The sequence below is a fragment of the Canis lupus genome, chromosome 25 (assembly GCF_011100685.1).
Source record: "Canis lupus familiaris isolate Mischka breed German Shepherd chromosome 25, alternate assembly UU_Cfam_GSD_1.0, whole genome shotgun sequence".
NCBI lineage: Eukaryota > Metazoa > Chordata > Mammalia > Carnivora > Canidae > Canis > Canis lupus.
This window is the reverse complement of record NC_049246.1, coordinates 24,042,359-24,065,488: the sequence shown is the minus strand read 5'-3', so window position 1 is coordinate 24,065,488 and position 23,130 is coordinate 24,042,359. Positions and strand designations below refer to the sequence as shown.

Below are 23,130 nucleotides of genomic sequence, written 5' to 3'. Positions count from 1 at the left end.
CACATGACCTGAATAGACATTTCTCCAAAGACATACAGGTGGCCAATAGACACATGAAAAGATACTTAACATTACTAATCATCAGAGAAGCACAAATTAAAACTACAATGAGGTATCACCTCACAGTTATCAGAATGGCTATTGTCAAAAAGGCAAGAAATAACATGTGTTGGTGAGAATATGAAGAAAAGGGAACCCTCCTGTACTGTTTCTGAAAATGCAAATTGGTGCAGTCACTATGGAAAATAGTATGGCAATTCCTAAAAAAATTAAAAATAGAACTACCGTACAACCTAGCAATTCTACTTCTGAGTATTTATCCAGAGTATAAAAACACTAATTCAAAAAGATGTATGTGCCCCTTTGTTCATTGCAGCATTATTTATAATACAATTTACAATAGCCAAGATATGGAAGCAACCTAAGTGTCCAATGATAATACTGAAAGATAAGACAGTTGTGGGGTATATAGACACACACACACACACACACACACACACACACACACACACACAATGGAATATTACTCAGATATAAAAAAGAATGAAATTTTGCCAATTGGGAGAAATAGATGGACCTGGATGGACAACATGGGTGGTATTACATTAAGTGAAATAAGGGAGAGAAAGACAAATACCATATGATTTCACTCCTATGTGGAATCTAAAAGACAAAACAAACAAAGCAACACAGAAACGGATTCATAGATGCAGAGAACAAACTGATGGTTGCAAGAGGGGACAGGAATAGGCAGATGGGTGTCATAGGGGAAGGGGAAGCAATGCACAGCATATGGAATAGAGTTAATATTGTAACAATTTTATGGTGACAGATTGTAGGTAGATTTATTGTGGTGGTCACTTCATAATGTATGTAAATGTTGAATACTTGTGTACTGTATACCTGTTAAGTAATATAACATACATAATATTATGTATCAACTATACCTCAAATAAAACCAAAACAAAACAAAAACATAAGGTGTTTCATGAATAAGTGCAGCTTAAGCTAAAAGGGAGAGCCGGCATGACTGCTTAAAAGATTTATCCCATTCAGCAAGCTGACAGTTAAGTGACTACCATGGCATGTGGTATATAAATGTGGCACATGTGGTGTTCATAGTTCCCTCGGCTTCTTTCCTTTTATCCATTACCACACTGTCTTGATTATCATAGCTTTGTAATACAGCAGGAAGTCCAGAACTGTGATGTCTCCAGGTTTGCTTTTCTTTTTCAACATTCCTTTGGCTATCTGGGGTCTTTTCTGGTTCCATACAAATTTTAAGATTGTTCCAGCTCTGTGAGAAATGCTCATGGTATTTTGATAGGGATTGCTCTCCTTTTATCCAAAAACTCACCTTTAGAGTTGGAGAAGACCCAACATAAATGGGTGGAGGATTCCCTTGCCAACCCTCAAGACGGTAGATGTGTCCAACACGAGAGCAAGGGACAAACAGTAATTTGCCACCACACTGCCATATCTATCAAGGAAAAATATATGTGGAAGTTGTTTCAAAGATCAAAATAAATTATAGTTGAAAATTTGCCTTATAGATAGAATATAAAATCTAAATTAGATACAGGGTCCATGGGGAATTCATAAACTAAACACATCTTAAAATAGGGCCTTTTTCAAACTCATATAATAACAAACAAGGCAACAGGAAATGCAGTATTATTATGCTTCTAAGTGCCTTTTGTGTATCTGTAGCTTTAAATACCCTCTTCCCAGTGTAACCTTGCAAAGTTACACAGATTCTTCATTCCTGATAGCATTCGCCATTTCCACTGCTAATGTATTTCCCACCTGGGTGATTCAAACTGGCTTCTTCACCTCCAGCTTCTCTCTACTCAGAGCTATCCTTATATTTATAGTCAGAGATTATTCTAGCTGAAGGGCAGCTTTGGGTTATGTTAGTCCCTTGCTTAGTGTCTTCAATAGGTTGCCACTGCTTATCAAATTCAGTAAAAATCTCTAGACTCCGCATTAAAGGCTCTCATCCATACAGTCCTAACGTACCTGTCCATTTCCTCTTCTTGGATATCTTTCTTACTCATGCCATCAGAGTCTGCTAAACTGTGTTCCTCACTGTCTCTGAATGTGTTCTTCATGTTCCTACCTTTGTACCTTTCCCCATTCTATTTGCTTTGAGGTCTCCTTTCCCTCTCCTTATCTCTGCTTATCGATAGCATGCCCACCTTTCTAGTCGGCTTCAAATTCTACCTCCAATATGATGCTGTTTCTTAATCACACCAGTTGAATGCCAACTACCTTCTTATCGTATTACGAATCTCAATAAAATTCTAATCTCTTCTTATGAACCCTACGTTGCTTGACAGCAAGGACTGAATTCTTCTTCTTCTGTATCTGGCCATTTAACACAAGAAACAATAAGTATCTGTTTAATTCAAACTGTGATTACAGTTCTCATTCTTTCTTTTGGGCAATGGGAGGAAGGGGTTGGAGCATTAACAACAGGGTGGGTACTGCAGGAAAGCAGCTCCAATGTCAGTCTGAGGATGCACATTCATAGCTGGGATCTGCTTCAATCCCGAATCATCATGTGATAAAGGATAACTGTGTCAGTGGATGGTCAAATGTGGCCCCCATACATGCAGATTCTCCAAAGGGCTTTTATAACAAATGGCTTCAATGTACAGAAAGCCTAAAGGGTAAGGTGGGGAGTGGGAGGAGGAGAGGTATTTTTATTTTTTTTAAATAGGGGCAGAGGGAGAGAGGGAATCCTCTAGTAGACTCCCTGCTGAGCATGGGGCCTGACATGGGACTCGATCCTGGGACCCTGAGATCATGACCTGAGCTGAAACCAAGTCAGACACTTAACTGAGTCACCCAGGCACCTGGTATTTTCGTTTTTGAAGTTTGCTGGATCCAATGGTGAGATGAACCATGTAAATATGTAAGAAGTCTGGAGTTTGCATTTTGAGCTATTTTTCACCAAAGCATGCATTTTTGTTAGTCATTCTTTATAATTTAGACAAATGCATTAAACAGCTTTTTCCCCAAAAGAAACCAGCCTTATCCAAAAGTGACAAAAGTCAGTAACTACTTAGAGAACTACATTTGTTTAAATGAAATATTACCTTATATGAGATCTCAAAGTTTTCACCACCCCAAATCTGGAGACCTGGATCATACAGACCCAGTTCAAAGAAGAAGTCTCGTTCAATGGCAAATAATCCACCAGCCATGGCAGGGGACCTAAGAAAAGAAACACTGCAATAACTATTAAGGAGAAACCCCTAGTACACCTCCACCAACAGACAACAGCCTTTTTGGAACACAGTCTAAATAAAGCATAGAAGAGACAAAACTTATGGCCAAACATTAGGAAATTACAAAGCCTTCACAAAACTGTTTACAATTCTTTAATGAATTTACTGATTTCGATTTGAAATCCAATTTATAGTTCATTACAGAGCATTGCATCATTTTGCCATCAGAGGGCGCCTCAGGTCCTTTATTGGTGTGATAATTTAGCCTCTCATTGAGAGTTAGTTAAGATAGAATTTTCTCTTTCACTCTAAAAATACCGAGCCATACAGCCATGGTCTGCTAACTGCTCCTACAATGATTTATGACTCATTCTAGGATGAGCGAAACCATAGACCATGGAAGTAGTCTGTCATTTTTTAATTTTATAGCTCAGAGGCATGCCAAATAAGGGTGTAAATCATGGTAGAATAGTCACAGTTCATTCAGAGTTTGCAAATGTAGCACAGAGATGACACAGGAGAATTAGACGTTAGCTATTTACTGTGTCAGGGGTAGGAATGCAAAAGGGTGATCTCTGGGGCTTCTTGAAAGGAATCTTGAATTGGATGCTTTTTAGGGACAAGCCACTCGTATCTCTAGAGGAGGTGATAAGGGGAATCATTTTCATCCTGTTCCCCATCCCTCCTCCATAATTAATTATTGATGCATCATGATTCTTGACTCCTTGAACTCCTTCTCCTTCCTCATCACACCTAATACTCAATCTGTCACACATTCCTATTGATTCTATCTCGAGAAGGTATCTTAAACCTGTCTTCTGCTGTTCAACGTCACTGCTGCTACCATCCCAGACCAAGCGCCCACCACTTGGACAGCTATGGTAACACCCCAATTGTGTCTTCTTCTATTCTGGCCATCCAAGTCTAATCATATGGCAGACAGAGGAGACTCAACATGGGTCCAGGTGATGCTAACCTCTCCCCACTCTCGAGGTTCAGGGAGCTGCTTTAGCCTGGGTTCTTCACTGCTCTGCTCATGCCCCGAACACAACAAACTCTCTTCTATCTCAGGGATTCACCGATGCTGATCATTCTCCTGATGTAAGTCTTCCTCTTCCACAAGGCTGACTCCTTGCCCTTTGGGTCTCAGCCTGAAGGACCCTTTGTCAGGGAGGCTGTTTTGGCTCCTCCCAGCTGGATTAGGTTCTCCTTCCCATAAACTCCACGGACCCTCTGATTCTTCTTCAAACTGCTTTTTGCGGTTGTTGTTCCAGTTATCGGTGTAATGATCGGTTTAATTTCTGTCTCACCCATTATATTTTAAGTGCCACAAGAGAACATATCTTTGAAAAATGTATCCCCAGAAAACAATGCCTGACACATAGGAAGCACTCATTAAATATCCGTTGAGTGGATAAGTAATAAATTAAGTAATACTTTCAACATTAGAGGAAATCGCATCAAGTGAAAGTCATTCTCCTAGCCTCTTCTTAAGGTATGCTGCCTAACTCGGTAGGCAGAACTATTACAACTTTGGTTATTTTCATGTCACATTTATTTATCATTTAAAACTACTCTATTATAATTGTGCCTTTTTGATCTTTAAAATGTATTCCTGTTTATCTCAGTATATATTTTAAAATGCATCTTAATATGAAAACTGGTGAGTTATTTCAAGGGAAAGCCTCACAAAGTTTTCTAGTCCCCTTAAAAAATTGCTTTACTAACCAAACCCATGGAATTGGCAGAAATACAAATAAAACCATTGCCCTTTATTTTTTATGCCCTGAAGTACTCAGTAAATCAAGTAAGTAAGCAGTAAGTTCCTGGACTGTTTCTTTTCTTTTCTTTTTTTTTTTTTTTTTTAAGATTTTATTTATTTATTCACGAGAGATTCAGAGGGAGGGGCAAGGACATAGGCAGAGGGAGAAGCAGGCTCTCTGCGGGGAGCTGGGTGCAGGACTTGATAACAGGACCCTGGGATCACGCCCTGAGCCAAAGGCAGAGCTCAACCACTGAGCCACCCAGGCGCCCCCTCCTGGACTGTTTCAAAAAAAGAACTTCAAAGGGAAATTTGGAAAGTGTCAAAGCTTAAAATTCTGTAATTTCCTTATGTTTGCCATCTTACTATCTGGATATCATGAAATGCCCATATCCCGCCAGCATTTGCACGACATTGGAAACATCTTCCCAAAACAGAGTTCTAACACATCAATAGTATAAGAAAGAGAGAGAGACCAAAAGCAGAACCGTAAGATCAGAACAAATTAGACATATTAGAAGCTATACTAACATAAGACAAACAATATCACTTGGAGTCACTCTTGAAAAGACAGTAAATGTTTCAATTAAACGACCAAAAGAATAGAGTAGCATAAACTGTTCTATTGGTCCTATAAGAAAGGACAAAAGCCGATCTGAAATATAGTTGCCTTTTAATCAAATACTCTTCTGAGAAGAAAGTAATAAGGATTCTATGTAAGATTTTTCAAAGTCATGGATTTTTATGCATCAGACTTAACCGGTACAAAATTAGTACTTATGAGTTAGAATACAAAACAAAAAGAAGAAAAGACAAGAAATATCCTGCCATTTGCCTTTTATTGTTAACACTATAGCCAAAGGATCGAAATGGACATAGAACGTGGATTAGAAATAATTTATGCATTTTAAATTTACAGAATGAAGTTATGGTCAAAAGAATAAAATGTGATCTCTAGTCTAGTAGGACAAGAGGGCAAAGATTTCTTTCACTCGTATTTGAAACCAATGCCATATAACCTTCCCCCAGACCCCCGTGTACCCCCCACCCCATGCCAAATGGAGCTTGCATTTAGGGAAAAAGCAATTACAAAGGAGCGCACATGAATTCATATCTTGCAATGAATGCAAAGGAAACTCTTACAGAATCTGTGACAGCATCTATAGTTTTAATAACACATTTTTTAGCTTGGCAAGAGGTTAATATGTTAGCAGAAAAGAAAAACGTAAGTGATTTAGTGATTACCGATATGGTTCAGTTTTTGTCTTTCTCATTCTCTTCTCTCGAGGGGTCAGAGGCACCCGTTTCCAGAGCATACTCCAATCCCATGCTCCTCGGGCATACCCATCTTCATCACCACCCCCTTGGGGTATAATTTCATATGTGTTGCCATTTATGACATCTATAATCGGCACAGTGCAAATGGTTCTGTGTTGGGTTGATGATGGCAGCAAAGATGAAATGGAAGGGTATGTGTGAACCCACATATTTATACAAGTACATGGGGAAGGAAAAAAAAAGTACTTAGATAGACATTCCACATAAGAAAATGAAGTAATAATCTTTACCGATAAGGTTCAGTTTTATGTTTTCTTTTGGCCTTTTCCTTGTAGCTTAGAGGAATACGTTTCCATAGTAAACTCCAGTCCCAGGCCCCTCTGGCAAAACCATCTTCATCCCCACCTTGCTGTGGTTCAATGGAATAATCATTCCCATCTATGTAATCTATTAGAGGCACAGTACATGTAGTTCTGAAACATTTACAGAAAATGAAAAAGCATTTAAGAACCCAAAACTGACTAGTTTAGTATGCCTAACCATATTATCTCTTTTTATTGTTGATTTTCTTTTTCCATCAGGAGACTTTAATACCTAATGGGGAAAAAGAAGTAAATGAATGTTTTCAAAAGCCAAGGAGCCCTTTTTTGTAAGAGGAGGACACAGGAGACTTTTCCCTCAGCTTACAGACAGAGGTCAGGGACAAAGAGCCATGTCTTTGAACTTAATAGTGCTTTCTCATTTTTAGTTTTGTCCTACAGACAGCTTTTCTTGGTAATTTTGCACTATTTACGAGATTTTCCTGCCTGTTATTTTCCCTCCTTATTCCTCCCTTAAAAAAAATGAGTATGAATGTGTGAGTGTGAATGAGCATAAATAGGAGTGTATAAATGTGAGTATGAATGAGCATGAGAATGTACGTGTGTAAATGTGTGAACGTGAGACTGTGTGTATCTGAGTGTAATGTGAGTATGAACATGGTGAGAATCTGAGTGTGGTTGTGGATGTGAATGTGTATGAGCAAGTGTGTGTGTACAGAAATAATACCCGCTACATTCTTAGAGGTTCTCCTAACCCTGTTGCTTTCTATTCCTTTGGAAAAAGTTATTAATGAAAATCTGTTTCTGTTCCTTTACTTGATCTTCTTTTCCTACTTCTTTTATTGCAACAAACAGCTTTCATTGCACACACACACACAAAGTACTGTGTTGTATTCCTGCTTTTTTTAAAAAGAAAAAAAAAAAAAGAAAAAATTCCCTCAAAACCTGCTGAAGAACTTAAGTAATGGCCTGAGAACTCGAAGTCAAAAAATACCTTGTATTTGGGCTTCATAAAATGCTAGTACTACTCTATGACCAATTAGGTTAAGGATAAACTCTGCAAAAATAATTTTGAAAAAACAAAACAAAACAAAACAAAACAAAAAAACAAAGATAATTTTGGCACCCAGCTTGTTTTAATGCTCATCTTATCAGACAGGATTTTAAAATGCATTTCCTGAAATAGAGATTGCAGCTTTTCATAACCATGTTAAGGTGCTTTTCAGATATTTAGAAACCAAGGAGAAGAGAAAAACCTACAGGGCTTAGAATTCTGATAGGGGGAAGTGGAATTGAGATAAGTGCTTTATTCTCTGCAACCAGTAGATTCCCAGGGGACCGTGGGGGTGGGGGTCACTGGGGGATACGTGTGGGATTCCCACAGGACTCTCTGAAAAACCACTTCCTCATCATGCCTGAAGACCACTAGCTTTCATCTGGAGAGGTGAGGGTGTGTTCTCTTTCTTTACTTCTCATGAGTCTCAGATTTCTAAAGAAATAGTGTGAAGTGTCTCAGTTTGATAGTTTATTAGCTGTTTGGGGCAAATCAATTCACTTCTCTAGGCTTTAATATCCTTTTCGGTATGACGGAGCTAATAATATCTATCTTTCAGGGTTGCCATGAGGATTAAATCAGCATGTGAAAAATGTTTATGATAGGCCTTCATACTAAATCTTCCGAAGACTGAAACCCCCCAAGCTCTCCCTTTGACTCATGTCATTCACAAGGACATGTTTTATTTCCCTTGATTCCGAAATAGAATTCTGGACCAAAAGCTTTCTATTGTTTAGACATTTTTGTAAATGTAATGGTGATGGCCACATTTCCATGGACTAGTTGTCTATTTCTAAACCTTAAAGTTTCTATAGGAACCCAAAACCCTGACACGTGTCACAACTGGTCCTTTTTATCTGAAGTAATAATTCAAAAGGGCATAAAGGACCAATAGGTAAAATTTCAAAGCATGTCTCTTCAAGTATTTAGAATTGTTACTACAGTGTAGAGGGAGCAAAATTGCTTGTTACTTTTGGAGAAAACTTTTGGAGCTAGAGGATGTCTGTTCAATATCCCAACCATAAGACAACTCTGGAGTGAGACACCCTAGGTTCATCCCAAATGCCTGACTGCCTGCGTCTGGATCAACCCAAATTTATCAGTCTAGCTCCACCCCAGGAAACAACTAGCTGAATGCTAACGATTAAAGCACAAAGCTTGAACTGGAATCTGAAGAATGAAAATTGTATTTGTCCCTCTAGGGCAAGGTTTACTTTTCACCCAGGAAAGAAAAAAAAAAAAAAAAGCAAGGTAACGTTACCTGTCCTTAGATATGGGAGCTACAAGTGGTGCATACCAGTTAACCGCCACCTCACAGTGGGCATCAAGGTATATCAAAACCTTAAAAGAAAAAACAGGCAGGGTGAAAGAGCACTCCTCATATATGGCACACTGTATACCACACACAATTTAAAATTAGATGCTACTATAAATCAGCACAAGAGTCAGTTCTGACATAAGTTAACCATTTAATAAAGCCAGCATTTTCATTAATTAAAAAAAGGAATCTAAAGAGTACTTAAAAACGTGTATGATCATTCGGTTACCAAATCCAAGGTGTTGACATTGTAAATTTCCAGTGTTTCCTACCTGTCCAAGTTTGGCTTTCTGAGCACCAATACTTCGTGCTTGAATCAGACCTTCCCTTCTCTCATTTCGAAATACCTTCACCAAGCCATTCCACAGCTTAATGTAGTCATCTAGTTTTTCTTTTAAGTGTTCTATGAATAAAAAATATTCAATCAACATTATAAATTTTATTTATGTAGACCAACTACTTATACTACTATTTTTCTCAAGAAACAGGAATAGGCAACAGGTACTTTGGGCAGTCAATTTTAAACAGACTGAATGTTTATAGGGAAGTAAGGCAAAGTATATTACTTGAGTGAATTTTTGAACTTAATATGCCTACAGAGAACTGGTGAGCCTGAAAGTGATCAAACATCTCTCCAAACATTAGATATATTATGACTAGGCCAGGTGACATGAAATCTTTTTTTTTTAATTCACATATTTAATGTCGTATCAAAGCTTTAAGGCAAACATTTTGTTTGCTTCGGCAGAAGTAATGGCTCCAGATTTCTGAAGATACACGGACTATAAATAACATTATATGACTTTATTGGAATCTACATAAAGTATAGGTTAACATTTGTTTCTGGGCCATCTTCCTCCAGCTATAATCAGTGTTGAAGGTTGCAGTCTTGGTATTATAAATATAGTTCCCATTAAGTTGGCAAATAAGAATGAAAGGATCCAATTTTCTCTGTATTTTTGGTATCGACAAATGCATGTATGTATATATGTATGTGTATATAGAGGTTTATAAAATATGTATCATATATGTATATGTATTTAAATATAATACTGATTTATATATGATTAATAAATATACATGTATATATTGCTATCTGGTAGAGGAAACTGCTATAAAAACAAGACACGGGGTGCTGGGTGGCTCAGTTGGTTAAGTGTCTGCCTTTAGCTCAGGTCATGATCTCACGGTCCTGGGACTGAGCCTCTGCCTTTGCCTGCTGCTCTCCCTGCTTGTACTCTCTCTGTCAAATAAATAATCTTTAACAAAAACAAACAAGCAAACAAAAAAATGAGACACATTTGCCAAAGTTTCAAACCTTGGTTTCCCAGTAGCTAGAGAATAGTTTTTGTTTGTGTCACAATGAGCCCTTGAAAGTGGCCCGTCACAGCCACAATTTGCTCTTGGATCTCTAAAGAGGTTTCCTGGGGACACAAAAATTATTTTAAGTTGTTTAAAATATTGACCCATGAATATATAAACAACAAAGAAGCTATATTTATTTACTTATTTTTTAAAGGTTTATTTACTTGAGAGAGAGGCCAGGGTGGGGGGAGAAGAAGGGGCAGAGAGAGAGAAACTTAAGCAGACTCCACTCTAAGCACAGACCCTAATGCGAGGCTCGATCTCACCACCTTGAGATCATGACCTGAGCTGAAACCAAGAGTCAGAAGCTGAACCAAATGCACCATCCAGGGACCCAGAAGCTATATTTCATGATGTGCTGGTGGTTAAGTGGTCAAATCAGGCTGTGCACTTAATACCTGACTCATTTTTAGGGAGCTTATAATTAGCAATACACCTACACATTGGTATTCAAAATTGAGAAGAAAAAAATTACCTTTTTCTATTTTGGCATCTAATTTGAATGAGTATTACAAATAAAATTCGCATGCTGAAATTATATTTTTCCCCAGAAAATCTAGGTACTTTTCCCTTCAATTTAAGTGATTTTTTTGTTTTTAAGTCTTACTTTCTCATTTTTCTCAGCTCAGTACAATCCAAATTATTTTTTAAGACTTTATTTCTATGAGAGAGAGAGAGAGAGAGGATGAGAGAGAGAGAGAGAGAAAGTAGGGGGAGGGGCTGAGGGAGAGGAGAAAGAATTTCAAGCAAACTTCCCGCTGATGGGGAGCTGATGTGGGGCTTGATTTCACAACCCTGAGATCATGACCTGAGCCAAAATCAAGAGTCAGATGCTCAACCGAGGCACCCAGGTGCCCCAATCCTAAATTACTTTTTAAAAGGCCCTTCTGAATAGTATCTCAGTGCTCTTTTGGCTATGCAATCTAAATAAATCTAAAATAAATTGTTATGGCCAGAAATGAGTTGATGGCCTCTTCTTCAAATTCAGATTTTTAGTTCATGTGGTCCAAAAGATTTATTGGTTGATCAAATGACTTCTGGCTTCTTTGGGATCTCACACTGTGGTCGACTCTAATAACGTTCAAAATATTCGCCCCTCCCTGGAGAATAATTCTTCACTCCAACCCCATGAGGGCAGGCTAGACCATGTGCCTTGCCCTGGTCAATGAGAGGACAAAATGACATGAGGCACTTGGGAGCAGCAGTGTTAAAATCCCACTGGTGCTTCACCATTACCTCTTCCTCTGCACAAAGCCAGCAATGTAGGAGATTGGGCTGCCCTGCAATGAAGATGTGGGGCAGAGCCGAGGCTCAGCCACAGAAAACACATAGTATAAACCGGAGAACTGCATACACTGAGAGCGTGGAGTCCTATTTTCCCTTGGTCCCACTTAGCCTCCGCTGGCTGATGACAGGCATGGAGGAGTGTGCTCTGTTTCCCACACTTTGTTTAGAGAGAAAACTGTATTTTCCAGAAACCCAAGTATTGGGAGCAGCGAGCTCCTTTGCAAGTTTTTATATTAGTATTTTGTCATTAAAAGAAAAATTATAACTCAAATTTTCAATTTCTGAATATATGGGAAAAAAACAAACCAAGTTTTCACTCACAGGACAGGACTGACATATCTTAAGGTGGTTTTGAAATTGGGAAAGTTAAAGACTTTCTGTTCTTCTAATCATGGGCAGCCCCAACACATGCCTCTCTGAGCTCTGGAAGTTGAGTGGGCCTTGCACTTGATTACTATTAAAATGTGTTAAAAGGCTGAATATTAGAGGTTTGTAGCAACAGGAACGTTGATCACAAAAAAATGAAAGATGGACAAAAACAGGTCCAAAATTTTGTTCTCCTTTTCTGAAGCCAAGCAGTTATTTTAGGATGGGAAACACATTTTTAATGTATCTTTAGTTTTTTTTTTTTTTTTTTTTTTAAGGATATACTAAGCTCCTACTTGCATTAATAACATAGGGCTTCTTAAAAACAGCATAATCACATACATGAGATTTCTCAGTTGTTTTTGTAGATGTAGGTTTCCTAAATCTCAAATATAGTTGGTATCAACAGTATCACTTTAAAACATATTTTCAAATATTTATCTTGAGACAGGAATATTTTTTTTAAGATTTTATTTATTGATTTGACAAAGAGGGGGAGGGAGACGGAGAGAGGGAGAGAGGGAGAGAGGGAAAGAGAGAGAGAGAGAGAGAGAGCACAAGCAGGCAGAGGGAGAAGCAGGCTCCCTGATAAGCAGGGAGCCCGATGAAGGGCTCAATCCCAGGACCCTGAGCCACCCAGGCACCCCAGGAATAGTACTTTTTTTTTTTTTTAAGATTTTATTTATTTATTCATGAGAGACACACAGAGGGAGGCAGAGACACAGGCAGAGGGAGAGGCAGGCTCCATGCAGGGAAACCCGACATGGGACTTGATCCCAGGTCTGCAAGATCAGGCCCTGGGCTAAAGGCAGCACTGAACTGCTGAGCCACTGGGGCTGCCCAGGAATAGTATTCTTAATTAAAACACTCCTGTCACAGAAAATTACAACCAAAGTAAGATGTCTGAGTTAAAGGGCATTTGACAGGACTAAAAAGTTTAAAGTTTATGTTCTTTACCATAATTAAAAGTGATTATTTGAAAAAAGTGATTAGTTGTTCAAAGATTATGAAAAAAAAAAAAAAAAAACCCAGGCTATATTGCTATTTCTTACTAACATATGTTAGCACGGAGATCAAGATTCTAGTCACGTCCTTGCCAAAACAGCAGAGGTTTATCTAGACCTCAAGAGTTACAAATTAAGTTTTGGAGAAAGCTTTTGTAAAGCTGTTCTGAATGGTATTTTCATGCTACTCATGTTCTGTCTTCATCTCTAGCATGTATATTCAGTGGTATCACTATTCTTACACAAAAATTCTCTGCAAAACTTATTTGCCAAAAAAGCAAATATTCTGTCGTTATTGAGTAGCCTGAGCTCTTTGGTCAATTTTCCAAAGAATTCAATTCAGTTTTTTATGACAAACAAAAAGGAGTTAGGAAACATCCACATCTGGGTGTCAGCAGCATAACTACATTTTTAACTTAGCATGCTGATATGGGGTCTGAACTGTAGGATTATCTATCTTCTAATACTTGTGCCATTAAGAAGATACATTCAGCTTACAATAATGGATTTACTTAAAGAAAAAAATGTTAATTTAAAAAACCCACTTATCTGGAAAACCACTGCTCAATCTCTTTCTTGCCAAGTTGAGCCAAGACTAACCAATACCTCTCTAAATGTTATAACAGCTGACTCCTTAAAAAGAAAAAAAAATACAACACAATTTCCTTTTATTCAACATATTAAATCAAATATAGAACAAAATAAGCTTTAGTAGGTACTTTCTATTATAAATAACAATGGTCCTCAGTTTCTGGTCAAATTCAGTATTTGCATCATTATTGAAGGGCAAAATATGGGCTATTAAATAGGTATATAGATTTCAGTTGACAACCATAGATGGACCATCGGGTGGTATTACACTATATAGACAATTGCATTTTTTTGGTCTTTCAATAAATTATCTCCATGACCAAATTTTTGCAAAATCCAAGGCGCAAAGAATGACATAGTGTAAGATGGTAGTTAAATACACAGATTTATGAGCCTCTAGATTTGGATCCATCTGTTAACTACTTACTCTGTGATGTTTGGCGAGTTATTTAACATCTCTGAGCCTCAGGTGTAAAATAAAGATAATATCAACACCAGGCTCAAGGACTGTTTTAGAATTAAACGAAATAATTCATATACAATGCTTGGCATAGTGCCAACTTCTGATAACAGATGCTATCAATAGATGCTAATTATTAATTTTTAAAGGCTAATTGTTTTAAAATTACATTCTGTAATTGTTCATAATTAACTTTTTCATAGACAAAATGGCAATTTTCCATAACCATTACCTTTATTACTGAAATCATCAATTAACACAATTTCTGCTAAATATTTCCTCGGAGTCCTTTTAATTACACTGTGGACTGTTCTCATGAGGGTTGACCATCCTTCGTTATGGAAGACGATGACAACACTGGAAGTCAGCAGGTTTTCATCATAATGCCAATACTTGCATCTGCAAAAGGAAAATTTCACTATATTTAGAGGTAATCTATAATGCGTGGTTTCAAGCTTACTGTGATTATGTTTTCTGATTGGATTAAATATTATGGACTTAACCAACGTTAAGTGAATGAAATACAACCTTTTATATCTTAACAGAAACACAAAACAGAAGAGAGAAGCTGCTATGAGATGCAGTGACTCATAGAGTTCCTTCCTAACCAACTGGCACTTGCTGTGCAGATAAAGAGAATTAATTTCTGAATATATGCTTCCCAGCTGGGGATGCTTCAGATATTATTTACAGCTATCATGGCTGGGTTGGGTTCTTTCCCCCAGGACTTAGATCTCAGTTTATTTTCTTTTTTAAAGCTTGACTTTCTAGTGCAAAGGATTTATTTCACTTGCTGTGTACAAACCACTATGTAGCTGTGTTTGAAAGCTGTTCTGTTCTAAGGTGGCTAAAACATTCAGAAAAAAAAAAATTAAATAGGCTGACCAGTAGCAATGTAGCAGACATGAAAGAATTTAACTATTGAATGAATTTTAAAGGTTCTAGTAATGTTAGTTGATTAGCTAAAGAATACTTAGCTATTTTATACAAAATTATTTGAAACAACTGTAGTAGGAATAAAGTTGCCAGAAGCCTTTTTCTGATTGAAAGGAAACTCAAAACGAGGCCTGATAAATACTCAAGGAGCCAGGGAAGGTTGTGAGTTTCACAAAATATCTACTTTAAAATGTCCTCAGATATATATACATATGTGTGTGTGTATGTGTATGTGTGTATTCATGCACATTTATATTTGTTTATGTTTCTTAACCCCAAAGCTTTTCTTGAAGTAAATAAGCAAATAATCTTGTTCCCAATATTAAACTTAAAGCCATAAAAGCAGTAATTAATATTATCAGCTTGATAATCTATAGCAGCATTTAGAATAATAATCATTAAATAAATAGGGCCTGACCTGATATAGTTGGAAACAGACTTTTGTCCAGGTGTTTATTTTCCTCTCAAAAATTGTTCTAAATGTCTATGTTCTTAGTGGTCTCTGTAGAAATGCAGACTGAATCTAGTAATCCATTTAAGTCTTATTTCCTATATGTGCATTTTCTCATTAAATGAATATTAGTTACCTATTTATGCCATGCTCTAGGTTAGGCGCTACAGCTATAGCATTGAAGGGGTCAGCACAGTCTCTGCCCTTAGCAAGCCATGGTCTTACAGGGGAATCAAGACACAAACTAAATATCTATACTTTCCCTGAGTGTGTCAGTGCAAAAACCAAGGTGCATATGACAGGTGGACCTCACCTAGCCTCAAGACATGTGGTCAGGGAGGGCTCCTAGAGCCAGTGATTTGAGGGTGAGACTAGAAAGATGATGAAAAAAAAAAAAAGGAAGTACTGGGCTTCAAGAACTGGGGAGAGAGGGGGGAGGAAAAGATGAAAGCACAAGAATGATTCATGTGCATATGATGCAGATATTGTAAGAACTTGGAAGATCTATACTTATAATTAATTAAAATGTGAAAAATAAACATAAGTTAAAGAGGAAAAGTTATAAAGAAAGGCATTTGCAGTATAACAAATAACATCATGTACTTATTATGTGCCAGGCACTGTTCTAAATGCTTTACTTTATTAACTTATTTAATCTCTGAACATCACTATGAGGTTCATCCTATTAATGTCCCCATTTTACAGATGAGGGGACTGAGGCTCAAAGAGAAATGATTTGCCTACAGGCAGGCAATAAACCTAGACTATCTTGAATTTATAAGAAATCTTGTTAAATATAAAACAAATGAAAAAATACTAGCTATACCTATGTATGAATGGCTAAGAAGTGATCTAAGATCTAAGAATTGATGATGAAACTGATGATCATTTCCATACAAGGCACCCATGAAGTATACTGTTATGTGATGGAAGCCTTCTTCCCTGCCCCTGGCAGCCAGGAAATGGCCCCAGTAATGGGGGAAGGAGTGGTGAGGTATGGCTCCCTCTAGTAACAGTTAAACCAAGAGCACTTTCTAGTGTAACCCAAAGTTGAGATGGGCCAAATGCTCTTTCAGAATAACAAGTTAAAAAGTACAGGGACACCTGGGTGGCTCAGTGGTTTAGGGCCTGCTTTCGGCCCAGGGCGTGATCCTGGAGTCCCAAGATCGAGTCCCACATTGGGCTCCCTGAATAAAGCCTGCTTCTCCCTCTGCCTGTGTCTCTGGCTCTCTCTCTGTGTCTCTCGTGAATAAACAGATAAAAAATCTTTAAAAAAAATACAGTAGTGGGGGGAATACATATCTTGAAAGATGTGACGGGTGTTTCTGGAGAGAAACCAGCCCAGGCAGATAGTATAGTATTAGATGGGTAAGGATAATAGTCCCCCAAAACAAACTCTAACCATGATGGAGGCTCAGGCAACCTTTTTCTTTCTCTAACCATTGGTCTTATAGCAGCAGAACTGGATGGCATGATAGCAATTTTGATTTATAACACACCACAGTTGGTGAAAATATTTAAAACATGGAAGGACGGGGATCCCTTGGTGGCTCAGCGGTTTGGCGCCTGCCTTTGGCTCAGGGCACGATCCTGCAGTCCTGGGATCGAGTCCCACATCAGGCTCCTTGCATGGAGCCTGCTTCTCCCTCTGCCTGTGTCTCTGCCTCTCTCTCTCTCTCTATGTCTATCATGAATAAATAAAACCTTTAAATAAATAAAGTATTAATAAAAAAAAAAACATGGGAGGACATTTGGGACTTACTGTTTTCTAAGGCAAAAGATGACAGCTTGGGAGGTGCCTAGATGTCTTAGTCAATTAAGCGTCTGACTTTTGATTTCGACTCAGGTGGTGATCTCAGGGTTGCAGCATTGAGCCCCACATGGGACTCCGTGCTCAGAGAAGAGTCGGCTTCAGAATCTCTCTCCCTCTCTCTCTACTCCTCCCCCTTCTCGCGTTTGCTCTCTCCCTCTCTAAAATAAATAAAATCTTAAAAAAAAAAAAAAAAAAAGACAAACTTGGGAAAACAAGCAGACAGGGACTTTGGGAAATAAAGGAGCTGAAAACACAGAAGGACTGAAGGGGCGGGGGACAGGGGGAAGGTAGAGTGCACCAGGGGACAGTGTGCATGGAGGGACATCGTCACTGTCCTAGGAACGCTGCATGTGCAGACAGTTTAAAGGTCTGAGTACACTACTTTGCCTTCTTCCACAGGACAGGGGATGAGTGAGCTGGAGTAGAGTGTGTTATCTCACCCTTTCATCCCCTCTTACCTATGTACAGTTTGGAAATAACTCCAAAGAGGGACACCTGGGTGGCTCAGTGGTTGAGCGTCTGCCTTTGGCTCCAGGTGTGATCCTGGAGTCCTGGGATTGAGTCCCACGTCAGGCTCCCTGCATGGAGCCTGCTTCTCCCTCTGCCTGTGTCTCTGCCTCCCTGCCTCTCTCTCTCTCATGAATAAATAAATAAAATCTTTAAAAAAAAAAAAAACAAAAAAAAAAACCTCCAAAGATGTAAATTGGATTGTGTGCCAGTAACAAGTCTCAGTGTTTATTTTTCCTGTCTAAAAAATTACAAAATCAATATACAACATAGGGGTTTATTAAGGTGAAAGTTCCCTCCTTTCCCTCTTTCCATCTACATCAAATCTCACCTCCTAAGAGAAATCATGATTAATAGTTGGCTATGAATTTTTAAAATACTTATACTCACGCAGACACATGTGTGTATATATACAGACAACATATATTCAGATTAGTATGTATAAATTCTTCTTCTATGTGAATATGTACAGATTTATCTTATTATCTAATTCTTTTTCACTATTGCATAATATTCCATAGTATGGCTGGTCCATAATTTACTTAACCATTTCCTTATCAATGGGCATTTCACTGGACTCTAAAAATAATGTTACAATGCTCATCCTTATGCATATATCTCTATGCCTTTGCGTAGACATCTTTCATGCTCAAGGCTGTGTGCTCATTAAGGATAGGAGTCTCATCTATTTTGCTCACCATAATCCAGCACATAATAGCTGCTCCATAAATATTTATTGAATTGCTCTGGGGATATTTTTGGAAGATCTCTTGATGTATTCTCTTTTCTCAGTAATGTTCACTGTCCATACTACAACCCTTTTATTTTGAGGCACCCTCAAGAACAAGTTCATATGGTAGGGGAGGAGACACCGAAAGGAGAAGGAAAAGCATTTCTAGTGGGGAAGGGTAGAAAATCTACAGGGAACAAGATGGGAATAAAGCAGATGGAGGAAAGGACATGCACCTGGCCTCCAATTCTGAACTTGAGCAACAGGTGTGGCTGTACCACAGAAGAGAAATAATGTTAAGGGGTATTTAGGCAGAGAGGGTTAAAGACAATTCCCTTTCCCACCTCTTCTTTGCAGTCTCCCTTGGCTCTAGGATGGAACCAGAGTACCTAGAATTTCCACATGCTTTCAGGACGAACAGAGAAGGTAGCTGAGTGTTAAGATCTAGGGGCCTGCCAGGAGTCACCATGGTAAGGGGTAAGAGGATATGCAGCAAAGCTACGGGGTAGAAGGCTTAAGTCAAGGACTGGCCCTCAGGGTTCAGAGGATCCACAGTACCAGTGAAAGCCAAAGTAGAGGTGAATCCCCGGAGTGGGGCAGGCATGAGAAGGGACCATCTGTCCCAAGGGCAGCAGAAGTGACCAGAAATCACTGCAGCAGGGGTTCCTTCAGCAGCAAATGAAAAGAGGTCAGCACTCCTGGGAAGATGGGAAGCAGCAGCAGAAGTGGGGGGTAACAAGTCCATTACTGCCACAACACCTCAAGAATGCAAGACCTTTCTATCACCAGGATGCTACAGAAGAAAGAAAGAGAAAAGACCAGACACCATGGAGAAGAAATAGCTCAGAGAGGGAGTTTGAACTTTAGGCTGCTTGGACACTGGCCCAAAGGAGACCTTTATTTTTTTTATTTTTTATTTTTTTTTTATTTATGATAGTCACAGAGAGAGAGAGAGAGAGAGAGAGGCAGAGACACAGGCAGAGGGAGAAGCAGGCTCCATGCACCGGGAGCCCGACGTGGGATTCGATCCCGGGTCTCCAGGATCGCGCCCTGGGCCAAAGGCAGGCGCCAAACCGCTGCGCCACCCAGAGATCCCCCAAAGGAGACCTTTAAACTAATGCAGATTGGGTCTCCTTAAATGACTAGCTTTCGTTGGCCACCATCAGCCTGAATGTAGGCTCGCAAGAAAGTTTAGCTCTTGGGAAGGTTCTCTGATTTTCCATTGTTACATGAACCCATCGGGTGAAACATACAGAAACAGAACTCATAATATACAAAAGCCTTAGCATTGAAAGAAGGACCCATGGTATTGAGGTAAAACCCCCTATTTTGCATCATTTCTCTCACTTTACTAGTGTAGAATTTGTAAGTTCTAATGAGGAAGGCCAGCTGAAACAAGATTGCCACATTTAAACGGATGGGTTTTATTACAGACTTCTGACTAATTTCTGCTCTCTGGCACTTCATTTTCCAAGAGAGCTTATAAATCCTCTAGTGTCAAGGACAAATCAAGGACACAAATATTCACATTCAGATGACAGGTTTGCAATGATTAAAGCTAGTTTAATAGCTTTAATAAAGCTCTAGTTATTCTTAGTCATTTAACAGTATTTTCGTGGTGGCTATGTGGGCCAGGTGCTGGGCATTAGAAGAAAGGATGGGAATAAAAATTTTCACAGTGACTTTTCCATAATTTACAGAAGTAGATTTCAAAACCAAAAATGAAATGCATGTGTAAAATTTACTTGTATTCTCTCTGTACCAGCTATGTTTTTAAGATTTGTAGCTTGATATATGGTCTCTTGTATTTAGATTTTATCAATAAATAATATCTAATTCAGCAGACTATGAAAAACAACATTTTTAGGCTGTAAACCCCATAACATAATTAATGAGCCATATATACGGTCATTAATCACGGTAGTGTGTGTACATGCATACACACACTTTTTTTGGCATAGGAAACAAATCCTCAATTTGGGGAATACTTTTTTTTTAACTATCTACTTTTACTTTTAAATAAATTAGGAACCTTTCCTGTCTCCATCTAAAACCTTTTTTGCTCATCCCCATGATAGAAGTAGAAAATTGCTTATGATTTACATGAAACAGCGCTGACACCCAATGGCTGAATAAATTAGTAATGTAGAATATAAAATTTAACTTAGCATTCAGAAACCAATATACATTTTCAATGAAAGAATTATCACCGTTAAGCCAAATCACTCAAGCTCAACAGACTGGGAGGAGTGGATTTTACCCAAGTATTTAGGTGCTATGCACTCTGCTTGGAATGACACGAAATAAGCTCCTTGAGAATATACTATGGTAGACTTTATTCCTTACAGTTCATTACACATACTGAAATAAAGAACCTAGGCATCAAAGAAATTAATAAATTATATTTCCTGATCACCATTCTCTGGATATGGCTCCTTTCTGTCAATGTCTTTCCCAGAAGAGCTTGCTATAATCCAGACGTAGACTTGTCAACATAATGGTGCAATATTACAACCCTTAATTTGGATACAATTCCTTTACAAATACAATTGAAAATTACATTTGCACTGGGTATATGTTCTACAACCATATCATACTGTTAGTTCACAAACCCCAACAACTTTTCTCCCCTAATTAAGGGGAGAAGCCGTTAAGCCTACTCTTTTCCATTCTGTGTTTCTGCAGTTGAACTCAACATAAAATACCTTGTTTACACTTCACTGCATTTTACATTTTTGGGTTGGGTGCGTGCTCCAGCAGGTTCTGCTTTCTTTGATGATTTTGTCAATTGGTGTATATAACCATCTCTCTTCGTTTTCTATGTTGAAAATTGGATTAGTAGAATTTCTATCTCTGTATCTAATGTTTGGATGAATCTAATATGGATGAATATGAGAAGATAAAATATAGTGCTTGAAAGCTATGTGTAATCCTTGAGAGGCTGCTATCACTCCACTCATCAAATTCATCTAACTGCACTATCAGACTACATTTCTTTACCTAGTTCCACAGGGATCTGAAAACTTTACTCAGATATCTGGCTAAATCAATATGAATTAGGTATCCCACAGTCTCCTGGTCCACTAGTGTAAACTCATTTTTTTTTTTTAGATACAATTACTATTTAGACTCCTTTTCATAGACCCAAGCTGGTACCTAGTGAAGGTTACTTTTTTAAGTATGCATAAGTGATTTCTCCTAGGATCTTAACAGAAGTACATCAGTGTCAAGATTCCAAAACCAAAATTTCTTTCTCCTCTTTGATAAATGTAAGGCAATACTTTTCCACCTCCAGCTTTCTACAATCTCTCTTCTTCTTCACAATATCTCTGTATTATTGATAGCACTTCCTCTTAAACTTATCTGCTAAGTTCCTCAGTACCTATAAGAGGCTATAAGAGGTTTTATTTATTTGTTTACAGATTTATTTATTTAGAAAGAAACAGTGAACATACGAGTGAGGGGAGGGGCAGAGGGAGAGGCAGAGAAAATCTCAAGCTGACTCCCTGCTGAGCGCAGAGTCCAACATGGGGCTTGATCCCATGGCCCTTGAGATCATGACTTGAGGCAAAATCAAGAGTTGGACGCTTAACCAAATGAGCCACCTAGGTGACTCATAAAAGGCTTTAAAAACCTCAACAATTTAACGTATTCAGGTGCTTCCTTTCCCATGCTCATTATACTTGGAAGTTAATTCCCTCTTTAGCGTGGTGTTATCAAACTTTCAATATGGAGATCACTCCTGTATCTAAGAAAGAAACAAAAGAGTATGCACACACACGTCTATTTTTTCTCATGTAAAACCACATAATATGCCCTGATAATCTGCCTACTCTGCTTTTTAAGAAATTTTACTCCAAACAGATTTTTTAAATGATTTTTCCTTGGTTATCTTTGGCAGACACCATTGGGGATACATGCCTGGAATGTCACCTGCTTTTCTAAAAGCTGCCCATCACTCACAATGCCCAGGTGCATTTCTCTAAGAGTCTCCCTCAATAATAGAGTAGAAGTCATCCTGGCTAGCTGGATGGCCTAGCAGTGAACACTTGCTCAAGCTGGCCCAAAAGCCCCCTCCTGAACTCTGAGCTCCTGAGATTCTAGTTGATTTCCATTAAACTCTTGAATGATCTTGTGAGGCAAAGGCTGGGCAGCTACTTTCATGGATAAACAGAGAGAGAGAGAGAGAGAAGTAGAAATGAGAGTCTATGAACCGCAGAAAGAACATACAACTTTTCATTTCCTGGTTCAGTCAAGTATACTTCCTGACCTTAGGTTCCAGAAGATACTCCTATATCTTTTCAATTAATTGCTTGTGACCTCACAACTTCCACCTTTTTTTTTTTTTTTTTTTTTTTTTAGTTTAAGCTAGTTGAGTAGTAGTGTTCCTGGCAAATAATCCATGTTTAACATGCGACTCTTAATATTCTGGTATAACTTTAGTTCATTATGTATATGTCTCCAACAGAATTTAACTTAGAGATTTTTATTATCAATTAATCAATCTATCTCTTAAAATTTGAGATTAACAGAGATGTTCTTCAATGATCACTGCTGAAGTTTACAGAAAGATGAACCAGAGGTGGCCTTACCAGAGGCTAGTATTATTTGGTAGGTCCTAAAATAATTTTTATAAATGTACAAAATTGAGCTTA

At 38.3% G+C, this 23,130-nt stretch overlaps 1 protein-coding gene across 6 annotated transcripts in view; it reads right to left on the bottom strand.

The window, feature by feature from the left end:
* The window catches only part of GALNT7 (polypeptide N-acetylgalactosaminyltransferase 7), a 135,851-nt gene that overhangs the window by 15,341 nt on the left and 97,380 nt on the right, over positions 1-23,130 (bottom strand). For 4 of the 6 annotated variants that reach the window (XM_038573597.1, XM_038573595.1, XM_038573600.1 and 1 more), the window contains exons 3-8: positions 14,271-14,437; positions 9,238-9,368; positions 8,909-8,988; positions 6,241-6,423; positions 3,102-3,219; positions 1,358-1,480 (exon numbers count right to left, since the gene is read on the bottom strand). In XM_038573597.1, the coding sequence (XP_038429525.1) occupies positions 1,358-1,480; positions 3,102-3,219; positions 6,241-6,423; positions 8,909-8,988; positions 9,238-9,368; positions 14,271-14,437 (802 nt within the window). Of the gene's footprint in view, positions 1-1,357; positions 1,481-3,101; positions 3,220-6,240; positions 6,424-6,563; positions 6,747-8,908; positions 8,989-9,237; positions 9,369-14,270; positions 14,438-23,130 lie in introns of all 6 variants that reach the window. The other 2 variants (XM_038573598.1, XM_038573596.1) reach the window with 1 other exon arrangement.